Below are 11,339 nucleotides of genomic sequence, written 5' to 3'. Positions count from 1 at the left end.
CTATTTTACGCTTCATAATGCGCCACACATTTTCCATGGGAGACAGGTCTGGACTGCAGGCGGACCAGGAAACTACCTGCATTATTTTTTTTACGAAGCCACGCTGTTGTAACACGTGCTGAATGTGGCTTGGCATTGTCTTGCTGAAATAAGCAGGGGCGTCCATGAAAAAGACGGCATATGTTGTTCCAAAAGCTGTATGTACCTTTCAGCATTAATGGTGCCTTCACAGATGTGTAAGTTACCCATGTCTTGGGCACTAATGCACCCCCATACCATCACACATGCTGGCTTTTACACTTTGCGTCGATAACAGTCTGGATGGTTCGCTTCCCCTTTGGTCCGGATGACACGATGTCGAATATTTCCGAAAACAATTTGAAATGTGGACTCGTCAGACCACAGAACACTTTTCCACTTTGCATCAGTCCATCTTAGATGGTCTCGGGCCCAGAGAAGCCGGCGGTGTTTCTGGATGTTGTTGATAAATGGCTTTGGCTTTGCATAGTAGAGCTTTAACTTGCATTCACAGATATACACAAACTGTATTTAGTGACAGTAGTTTTCTGAAGTGTTCCTGAGCCCATGTGGTGATATCCTTTATTGATTGATGTCGTTTTTTGATACAGTGCTGTCTGAAGGATCAAAGGTCACGGTCATTCAATGTTGGTTTCCGGCCATGCCGCTTACGTGGAGTGATTTCTCCAGATTCTCTGAACCTTTTGATGATATTATGGAGCGTAGATGTTGAAATCCCTAAATTTCTTGCAATGTCACTTTGAGAAAGGTTGTTCTTAAACTGTTTGACTATTTGCTCACACAGTTGTGGACAAAGGGGTGTACCTCGCCCCATCCTTTCTTGTGAAAGACTGAGCATTTTTTTGGGGAAGCTGTTTTTATATCCAATCATGGCACCCACCTGTTCCCAATTAGCCTGCACACCTGTGGGATGTTCCAAATAAGTGTTTGATGAGCATTCCTCAACTTTATCAGTACTTATTGCCAACTTTCACAACTTCTTTTATCATGTGTTGCTGGGAGATTGTTCGCTTTTCGGGAGGGGCACTGAAATTCGGGCGTCTCCCGGTAAAAACCCGGATGGTTGCTAAGTGTGATTTATTCCCATTAATTCCCGTTAATTCCCGGAATTTTGCAACCCCACCCCAGACACATTATTTTTCTTTTAATGCATGTACCTCCACCTGAGGCAAGATGCTACCTCAGTAGAAGCATTTAAGTCTCATCTTAAAACTCATCTGTATACTCTAGCCTTTAAATAGACCTCCTTTTTAGACCAGTTGATCTGCCGCTTCTTTTCTTTCTCCTATGTCCCCCCCTCCCTTGTGGAGGGGGTCCGGTCCGATGACCATGGATGAAGTACTGGCTGTCCAGAGTCGAGACCCAGGATGGACCGCTCGCCTGTATCGGTTGGGGACATCTCTACGCTGCTGATCCGCTTGAGATGGTTTCCTGTGGACGGGACTCTCACTGCTGTCTTGGAGCCACTATGGATTGAACTTTCACAGTATCATGTTAGACCCGCTCGACATCCATTGCTTTCGGTCCCCTAGAGGGGGGGGGTTGCCCACATCTGAGGTCCTCTCCAAGGTTTCTCATAGTCAGCATTGTCACTGGCGTCCCACTGGATGTGAATTCTCCCTGCCCACTGGGTGTGAGTTTTCCTTGCCCTTTTGTGGGTTCTTCCCAGGATGTTGTAGTCGTAATGATTTGTGCAGTCCTTTGAGACATTTGTGATTTGGGGCTATATAAATAAACATTGATTGATTTCTAATTTTAGGAGATTATTGTGTGTCCAAAGTCGGCAGCTTCTTCTAGAGATGCCGAATGAGGAGACTTGAAGGGAGGAGAAGAATTCTGTCATTAAAGGCCTGTATCGGTTGGGAATCTCTACGCTGCTGATCCGCCTCCGCTTGAGATGGTTTCCTGTGAACTGAACTCTCGCGGCTGTGTTGGAGCCACTATGGATTGAACTTTCACAGTATCATGTTAGACCCGCTCCACATCCATTGCTTTCGGTCCCCTAGAGGGGGGGTTGCCCACATCTGAGGTCCTCTCCAAGGTTTCTCATAGTCAGCATTGTCACTGGCGTCCCACTGGATGTGAATTCTCCCTGCCCACTGGGTGTGAGTTTTCCTTGCCCTTTTGTGGGTTCTTCCCAGGATGTTGTAGTCGTAATGATTTGTGCAGTCCTTTGAGACAATTGTGATTTGGGGCTATATAAATAAACATTGATTGATTGATTGATAATTGCCCAGGCCAGCTACAGGTGGTTCAGAAAAGTGAAGTGAATTATATTTATATAGCGCTTTTCTCTAGTGACTCAAAGCGCTTTACATAGTGAAACCCAATATCTAAGTCACATTTAAAGCAGTGTGGGTGGCACTGGGAGCAGGTGGGTAAAGTGTCTTGCCCAAGGACACAACGGCAGGGGGGGCGGGGTTGCACAAACACAAGAGGAGCTTAGCTACCTTTTTTCTCCGACCTCCTCCACAGTCCCCCGCACGCTTCACCGGCCTTCTTTAACTTTTAAACAAGGTGAAGTGAAGTGAATTATATTTATATAGCGCTTTTCTCTAGTGACTCAAAGCGCTTTACATAGTGAAACCCAACATCTAAGTTACATTTAAAGCAGTGTGGGTGGCACTGGGAGCAGGTGGGTAAAGTGTCTTGCCCAAGGACACAACGGCAGTGACTAGGATGGCGGAAGCGGGAATCGAACCTGCAACCCTCAAGTTGCTGGCACGGCCGCTCTACCAACCGAGCTATACCGCCCCACATCAGGTGTCCAATGTCCTCCTGACAGAGCCAAGGCCAACCAAGACCCGATCAAACCTTTGTCAGCATTGAACCCCCCCACAGAGGTTCTTTTACGCAATGGAGCGCCGAGACCGGAGCCAACAGTTCCTTTGGGGTTGAAGAAAGCGCAGCAGATTTATGTGGCGACTTGGACTGCTGGCTTGTAATATATTTCCCTGGTAAAGTGCGAGGTGGAAGGCAGCAGGCGAGTGAGGCGACTAGCAATGTCTGTCAGGGCGGACGACTCGGCTCGCGGAAAGACTCCCGACTGCTCCGCGTCAACTTTTAATTACGACTTTCAGGGAGACGCCATTCCTCATCGGAGACGACTCGGGGAAAAGCTCTCCTGTCAGATCTTAGCCTTTTTCATCACCCTTCCCCGGTTTTCCTATTACATTTCCTTGATGGGGAGGGGATGTTTATCGTAATTGGACTGACCGTCAATGCTGATCGCTGCCTTTCTGTCCTTGTCCAAGGTTTTTCTCCAACGCCTCCTTCACCGGCGCCACAGGCCTGATCCAGGTGGACGCCGGCCTCTCCCGGGTGCTCTCCTCGCAGCTCTTCCACGTCTGGAGCCTGAAGAGGGGCGCTCTGGGCCAGCCGGCGTGGGTCACCGTGGGGCAGTGGTCCCGGGGTAGGCTGGAGTTGGAAGGGGGCGTCCTGGGGCTGGGAGGCTTCGGGAGCAGCCAGGGGCAAGGACTGGGCGCTGGGGTGAGAGCGGGCGACGGCCAGGGCGACCTGAACGCCGGGGGACGCTGGAGGCCCGGACTTTCCGCCGAGGGTCACCGTCTGCGGGTGGTGACGTTGGTGGAACATCCGTTCGTGTTCACGCGCGAGGTGGACGAAGACGGGCTGTGTCCTGCCGGCCAGCTCTGCCTGGACCCCAGAACCAACCGTTCCGACGTCATCCAAGGACTCTTTAACCACCTGCACAACCCCAACACCTCAACAGCCGACTGGGAAGGTGGTAAGTTTGGTTCTTCAGACTTCAAGGCAGGGGCCCGCTGGCCTGTTCTAAAAATAGCTCAAATAGCAGCACTTACCAGTGAGCTACCTCTATTTTTTAAATTGTATTTATTTATTAGCGAGCTGGTCTCGCTTTGCTCGACATTTTTAATTCTAAGAGAGACAAAACTCAAATAGAATTTGAAAATACAAGAAAATATTTTAAAGTGTTGTCCTGTTTGGGAGTGTCGCGGCATTGCTGTTTACGGCAGACGAACTGCTTTACGGTACGGGACGGTGTGGCGCAGTGGGAGAGTGGCCGTGCTCAACCCGAGGGTCGCTGGTTCAATTCCCACCTAGTACCAACCTCATCACGTCCGTTGTGTCCTTGAACAAGACACTTCACCTTTGCTCCTGATGGGTGCTGGTTAGCGCCTTGCATGGCAGCTCCCTCCATCAGTGTGTGTGTGAATGGGTAAATGTGGAAGTAGTTTCAAAGCGCTTTGAGTACCTTGAAGGTAGAAAAGCGCTATACAAGTACAACCCATTTATTTATTTATTATTAAAGACTTGGTCTTCACTTGTTTAAATAAATTCTTCTTTTTTTTTTTACTTTGATTCCTATAACTTTCAGAAAGACAATTTTAGAGGAAAAGAAAACCTTAAAAATGATTTTAGGATTTTTAAACACATATACCTGTGTTGGCCCTGCGATGAGGTGGCGACTTGTCCAGGGTGTACCCCACCTTCCGCCCGATTGTGGCTGAGATAGGCGCCAACGCCCCCCGCGACCCCAAAAGGGAACAAGCGGTAGAGAATGGATGGATGGATGGATGGAAAATACAAGAAAATATTTTAAAGACTTGGTCTTCACTTGTTTGAATAAATTCTTCTTTTCTTTTTTTTACTTTGCTTCTTATAACTTCCAGAAAGACAATTTTAGAGGAAAAGAAAACCTTAAAAATGATTTTAGGATTTTTAAACACATATACCTGTGTTGGTCCTGCGATGAGGTGGTGACTTGTCCAGGGTGTACCCCGCCTTCCGCCCGATTGTAGCTGAGATAGGCGCCAGCGCCCCCCGCGACCCCAAAAGGGAACAAGCAGTAGAAAATGGATGGATGGATGGAAAATACAAGAAAATATTTTAAAGACTTGGTCTTCACTTGTTTAAATAAATTCTTCTTTTTTTTTTATTTTGCTTCTTATAACTTTCAGAAAGACAATTTTAGAGGAAAAAAAAACTTAAAAAGGATTTTAGGATTTTTAAACACATATACCTGTGTTGGCCCTGCGATGAGGTGGCGACTTGTCCAGGGTGTACCCCACCTTCCGCCCGATTGTAGCTGAGATAGGTGCCAGCGCCCCCCGCGACCCCAAAAGGGAACAAGCGGTAGAGAATGGATGGATGGATGGAAAATACAAGAAAATATTTTAAAGACTTGGTCTTCACTTGTTTAAATAAATTCTTCTTTTTTTTTTAACTTTGATTCCTATAACTTTCAGAAAGACAATTTTAGAGGAAAGAAAACCTTAAAAATGATTTTAGGATTTTTAAACACATATACCTGTGTTGGCCCTGCGATGAGGTGGCGACTTGTCCAGGGTGTACCCCGCCTTCCGCCCGATTGTAGCTGAGATAGGCGCCAGCGCCCCCCGCGACCCCAAAAGGGAACAAGCGGTAGAAAATGGATGGATGGATGGATGGAAAATACAAGAAAATATTTTAAAGACTTGGTCTTCACTTGTTTGAATAAATTCTTCTTTTTTTTTTTTACTTTGCTTCTTATAACTTTCAGAAAGACAATTTTAGAGGAAAAAAAACCTTAAAAATGATTTTAGGATTTTTAAACACATATACCTGTGTTGGCCCTGCGATGAGGTGGCGACTTGTCCAGGGTGTACCCCACCTTCCGCCCGATTGTAGCTGAGATAAGCGCCAGCGCCCCCCGCGACCCCAAAAGGGAACAAGCGGTAGAAAATGGATGGATGGATGGAAAATACAAGAAAATATTTTAAAGACTTGGTTTTCACTTGTTTAAATAAATTCTTCTTTTTTTTTTTACTTTGCTTCTAATAACTTTCAGAAAGACAATTTTAGAGGAAAAAAAAACCTTAAAAATGATTTTAGGATTTTTAAACACATATACCTGTGTTGGCCCTGCGATGAGGTGGCGACTTGTCCAGGGTGTACCCCGCCTTCCGCCCGATTGTAGCTGAGATAGGCGCCAGCGCCCCCTGCGACCCCAAAAGGGAACAAGCGGTAGAAAATGGATGGATGGAAAATACAAGAAAATATTTTAAAGACTTGGTCTTCACTTGTTTGAATAAATTCTTTTTTTGTTTTACTTTGCTTCCTATAACTTTCAGAAAGACAATTTTAGAGGAAAAAAAAACCTTAAAAATGATTTTAGGATTTTTAAACACATATACCTGTGTTGGCCCTGCGATGAGGTGGTGACTTGTCCAGGGTGTACCCCGCCTTCCGCCCGATTGTAGCTGAGATAGGCGCCAGCGCCCCCCGCGACCCCAAAAGGGAATAAGCGGTAGAAAAAGAATGGATGGATGGATATACCTTTTTACCTTTTAAATTTCTTCCTCATCTTTCCTGACAATTTAAATCAATGTTCAAGTAAATAATTTTTTTTTTATTGTAAAGTTTAATAAAAACATTTTATTTTAATTCTTCATTTTAGCTTCTGTTTTTTCGACAGGAATATTTGTGAAATATTTCTTCAAATTTATGATTAAAATTAAAAAAAAATTAATCCGGCCAATCTAGAAAATCTTTAGAATCAAATTTAAATCTCATTTCAAAGTCTTTTGAATTTCTTTTAAAATTTTTGTTCTGGAAAATGTAGAAGAAACAATGATTTGTCTTTGTTAGAAATATAGCTTGGTCTAATTTGTTATATATTCTAACAAAGTGCAGATTGGATTTTAACCTATTTAAAACATGTCATCAAAATTCTAAAATTAATCTGAATCAGGAAAAAATTCTAATGATGTTCCATACATTATTTTTTTCCAATTAGCTAGTTTTTCTCTTCTTTTTTTCGGTTGAATTTTGAATTTTAAAGAGTCGAAATTGAAGCTAAACTATGTTTCAAAATTTAATTGTCATTTTTTTCATGTTTTCTCCTCTTTTAAATCGTTCAATTTAATGTTTTTTTCATCATTTATTCGCTACAAAAAACCTTCCGTAAAAGGAAAAAAAATGTTCGACGGAATGACCGACAAAAATACAATTTATTTAAGTGTGTATCAAACTGGTAGCCCTTCGCCTTAATCAGTACCCAAGAATAACTCTTGGTTTCAAAAAGGTTGCTGACCCCTGTTTTAAAGAGTAGATTCTTCCAAATAGCTCATTAAGTTCCTTACAGAAGCCTCATTTTTGTCTTTTTGTGTACCGTATTTTTTGGACTACCAGGTGCACTTAAAATCCTTTCATTTTCTCATCCAGCCTAAGCAGGGAAACCCAGACTTCCCTCTCCCCAGCCACTTCGTCTAGCTCTTCCCGGGGGATCCCGAGGCGTTCCCAGGCCAGCCGGGAGACATAGTCTTCCCAACGTGTCCTGGGTCTTCCCCGTGGCCTCCTACCGGTTGGCTTTACTCCGAGTTCCTTCTGGATGACAGAACTTCTCACCCTATCTCCAAGGGAGAGACCCAAACTCATTTGGGCCGCTTGTACCCGTGATCTTATCCTTTCGGTCATGACCCAAAGCTCATGACCATAGGTGAGGATGGGAACGTAGATCGACCGGTAAATTGAGAGCTTTGCCTTCCGGCTCAGCTCCTTCTTCACCACAAGGGATCAATCCACTCATCCCTCACTCGTGAACAAGACTCCGAGGTACTTGAACTCCTCCACTTGGGGCAAGATCTCCTCCCCAACCCGGAGATGGCATTCCACCCTTTTCCGGGAGAGAACCATGGACTCGGACTTGGTGGTGCTGATTCCCTAACCCTAACCCATAGAGGTCGGGTTAATTGCGAGCTGGGCGGCAGCCAAATGCAGGGTCCGATCCTCAGCTCCATAAGCCTTATAACCCGGAATAATTCTGGTTGTGCTTACCGAGCTCGAAACTATTTTAATGGGTACATTTTGTAATGATAAGTGTGACCAGTGGATGGCAGTCACACATAAGAGACACGTGTGGATTGCAAGATGACGCCAGTAAACAACACCGAAACTTTAAATGTTCCATCGAGAATATAGAACATTACACACGGCGCTGAAAAATCCGTCAAAATGTTTTTAGCGCAACTTCGGTAAGCTATGAAGCCGCATTAAACACAGCAGTATTATTATGGTACTTGTATAAGGAGTGTAACATGGCACCTTTTAGCAGACATTTTGTTTGGCAATATTACGCAAAACCGACTTTTCTTACCTTCTGGTACCCGCTGATCTGTATTTGGGATCTGCATAAGTCTACAGACTACTATAGTCTGTGCCGACAAACTACAAAGCGCATTATAATCCGGTGCTCCTTTTGTATGAAAAATGCCATGAACGGACCCGCTTATCAGCAGTGCTCTTTTTAATCCGGCGCGCCCTATGGTCCAAAAAATACGGTATCTGTGACCTCACACATGCCAAAATGTAAATACAAACCACAGAGGCTGATATTAATACAAACCCCGTTTCCATATGAGTCGGGAAATTGTGTTAGATGTAAATATAAACAGAATACAATGATTTGCAAATCCTTTTCAAGCCATATTCAGTTGAATATGCTACAAAGACAACATATTTCATGTTCAAACTCATAAACTTTATTATTTTGGCAAATAATCATTAATTTGATGCCAGCAACACGTGAAAAAGAAATTGGGAAAGGTGGCAATAAATACTGATAAAGTTGAGGAATGCTCATCAAACACTTATTTAGGAAAATCCCACAGGTGTGCAGGCTAATTGGGAACAGGTGGGTGCCATGATTGGCTATAAAAACAGCTTCCATGAAAAGCTAAGTAATTCACAAACAAGGATGGGGTGAGGGTCACCACTTTGTAAGCAAATTGTCGAACAGTTTTAGAACAACATTTCTCAACGAGCTATTGCAAGGAATTTAGGGATTTTACCATCTACGGTCCGTAAAAAGGGCTTCACGGTGGCAGAGGGGTTAGTGCGTCTGCCTCACAATACGAAGGTCCTGCAGTCCTGGGTTCAAATCCAGGCTCGGGATCTTTCTGTGTGGAGTTTGCATGTTCTCCCCGTGAATGCGTGGGTTCCCTCCGGGTACTCCGGCTTCCTCCCACTTCCAAAGACATGCACCTGGGGATAGGTTGATTGGCAACACTAAATTGGCCCTAGTGTGTGAATGTGAGTGTGAATGTTGTCTGTCTATCTGTGTTGGCCCTGCGATGAGGTGGCGACTTGTCCAGGGTGTACCCCGCCTTCCGCCCGATTGTAGCTGAGATAGGCGCCAGCGCCCCCCGCGACCCCGAAAGGGAATAAGCGGTAGAAAATGGATGGATGGATGGATGGACGGTCCGTAAAATAATCACAAGGTTCAGAGAATCTGGAGAAACCACTGCACGTAAGCGAAGATATCACCGACCGTTGATTCCTCATCAAAAACAGAAATCAGTGTGTAAAGGATATCACCACATGGGCTCAGGAAAACTTCATAAAACCACTGTCAGTAACTACAGTCGGTCGCTACATCTGTAAGTGCAAGTTAAAACTCTACTATGCAAAGCAAAAGCCATTTATCAACAACACCCAGGAATTCCGCTGGCTTTGCTGGGCCCGAGCTCATCTAAGATGGACTGATGCAAAGTGGAAAGGTGTTCTGTGGTCTGACGAGTCCACATTTCAAATTATATTTGGAAACTGTGGACGTGGTGTGCTCCGGAACAAAGAGGAAAAGAACCATCCGGATTGTTCTAGGCGCAAAGTGTAAAAGCCAGCATGTGTGATGGTATGGGGGTGTATTAGTGCCCAAGGCATGGGTAACTTACACATCTGTGAAGGCACCATTAATGCTGAAAGGTCCATACAGGTTTGGGAGCAACATATGTTGTCATCCAAGCAACGTTATCATGGACGCCCCTGCTTATTTCAGCAAGACAATGCCAAGCCAAGTGTTACAACAGCGGGGTTAAGTAGTAAACGAGTGCGGGTACTTTCCTGGCCTGCCTGCAGTCCAGACCTGTCTCCCATGGAAAATGTGTGAAGCGTAAAATAGGACAGCGGAGACCCCGGACTGTTGAAGGACTGAAGCTCTACATAAAACAAGAATGGGAAAGAATTCCACTTTCAAAGCTTCAACAATTAGTTTCCTCAGTTCCCAAACCTTTATTGAGTTTTGTTAAAAGAAAAGGTGATGTAACACAGTGGTGAACATGCCCTTTCCCAACTACTTTGGCACGTGTTGCAGCCATGAAATTCTAAGTTCATTATTATTTGCAATAAAAAATAAAGTTTATGAGTTTGAACATCAAATATGTTGTCTTTGTAGCATATTCAACTGAATATGGCTTGAAAAGGATTTGCAAATCATTGTATTCTGTTTATATTTACATCTAACACAATTTCCCAACTCATATGGAAACGGGGTTTGTATGTAGACCTCAAGAAAGTGTTTCAAAATGAAAAATCCTCATCATGACTCCTTTAGAAGCAAAAGACAAAACGCAGACATGCATACATCTTAGTGATGAGTCAGCATTAACCTGGTAGATCGGAGCCGCTGATTCTATTGGAATTCAGTCCACGCCGTCCTCTCCCCTCTCAGGCCTTCCGGAGGATCTGAGGAAGTGTTGCTACGGTTACTGCGTCGACCTGCTGGAGAAGCTGGCGGAGGACATGGGCTTCACCTTCGACCTCTACATCGTGGGGGACGGAAAGTACGGCGCCATGAGCGGAGGCGGGCGCTGGACGGGGCTGGTCGGAGACCTGAGGAGCGGGACGGCAGACATGGCGGTCACCTCGTTCTCCATCAACTCGGCGAGGAGCAGGGTCATCGACTTCACCTCGCCCTTCTACTCCACCAGCCTGGGCATCCTGGTACGCTCTCTGGCAGCCATCTTTTCTTTCTTTACTCACCAGCAGAGGGAACGTGCTAGCGTTGAGGTTTGATAAACGTGATGTAAGTATATGTGTAACATTTTATATTTACGTATTTTGATCTTTTTAAGCATATACGACGCATTCATTTAAAAAAAAATGCATCAAGCCAACAAACATAATAAAACATCACTTACTGTACAACGTCTGCTGTCATTAGGATGCCGACTGCTGGGGCGCTTATATATTCCCATTTAGAAGAAGAATGTCTCACAATCCTCACAAAAAAAGGGGCGGGGTCTTTCCGTGTCATCTACAACAGTTTCGTCATCTAAAATCCCCCCGGGGATGACCAAAAGACACCCAGAAAGTGGGGGACAAATTGAGGAAAAGTCGGAAAAAGGTCCGAAATTGTTTAAAAATCCTACCCAGGATGGAGTTCCGTAAGTCCCGCAGCGAGCTGCACGACCCCCGGGGATGACCGGGGGTCAACGTGTACCAACGTATCGGAATACCTACCCAGACCTCTTCTGTCCAGGTGAGACGTGTTATTTATGATC

At 44.8% G+C, this 11,339-nt stretch overlaps 1 protein-coding gene across 1 annotated transcript in view; it reads left to right on the top strand.

The window, feature by feature from the left end:
- The window catches only part of grin3ba (glutamate receptor, ionotropic, N-methyl-D-aspartate 3Ba), a 200,537-nt gene that overhangs the window by 71,334 nt on the left and 117,864 nt on the right, over positions 1-11,339 (top strand). Inside the window, exons 8-11 of the mRNA XM_061893810.1 lie at positions 2,825-2,957; positions 3,003-3,199; positions 3,294-3,784; positions 10,508-10,779. Of these exons, the coding sequence (XP_061749794.1) occupies positions 2,825-2,957; positions 3,003-3,199; positions 3,294-3,784; positions 10,508-10,779 (1,093 nt within the window). The remainder of the gene's footprint in view (positions 1-2,824; positions 2,958-3,002; positions 3,200-3,293; positions 3,785-10,507; positions 10,780-11,339) is intronic.

This window comes from Nerophis ophidion, linkage group LG03, assembly GCF_033978795.1.
Source record: "Nerophis ophidion isolate RoL-2023_Sa linkage group LG03, RoL_Noph_v1.0, whole genome shotgun sequence".
NCBI classification, from domain to species: domain Eukaryota; kingdom Metazoa; phylum Chordata; class Actinopteri; order Syngnathiformes; family Syngnathidae; genus Nerophis; species Nerophis ophidion.
Note: the sequence above shows the minus strand (reverse complement) of the source record. Positions and strands in the feature narration are given on the sequence as shown.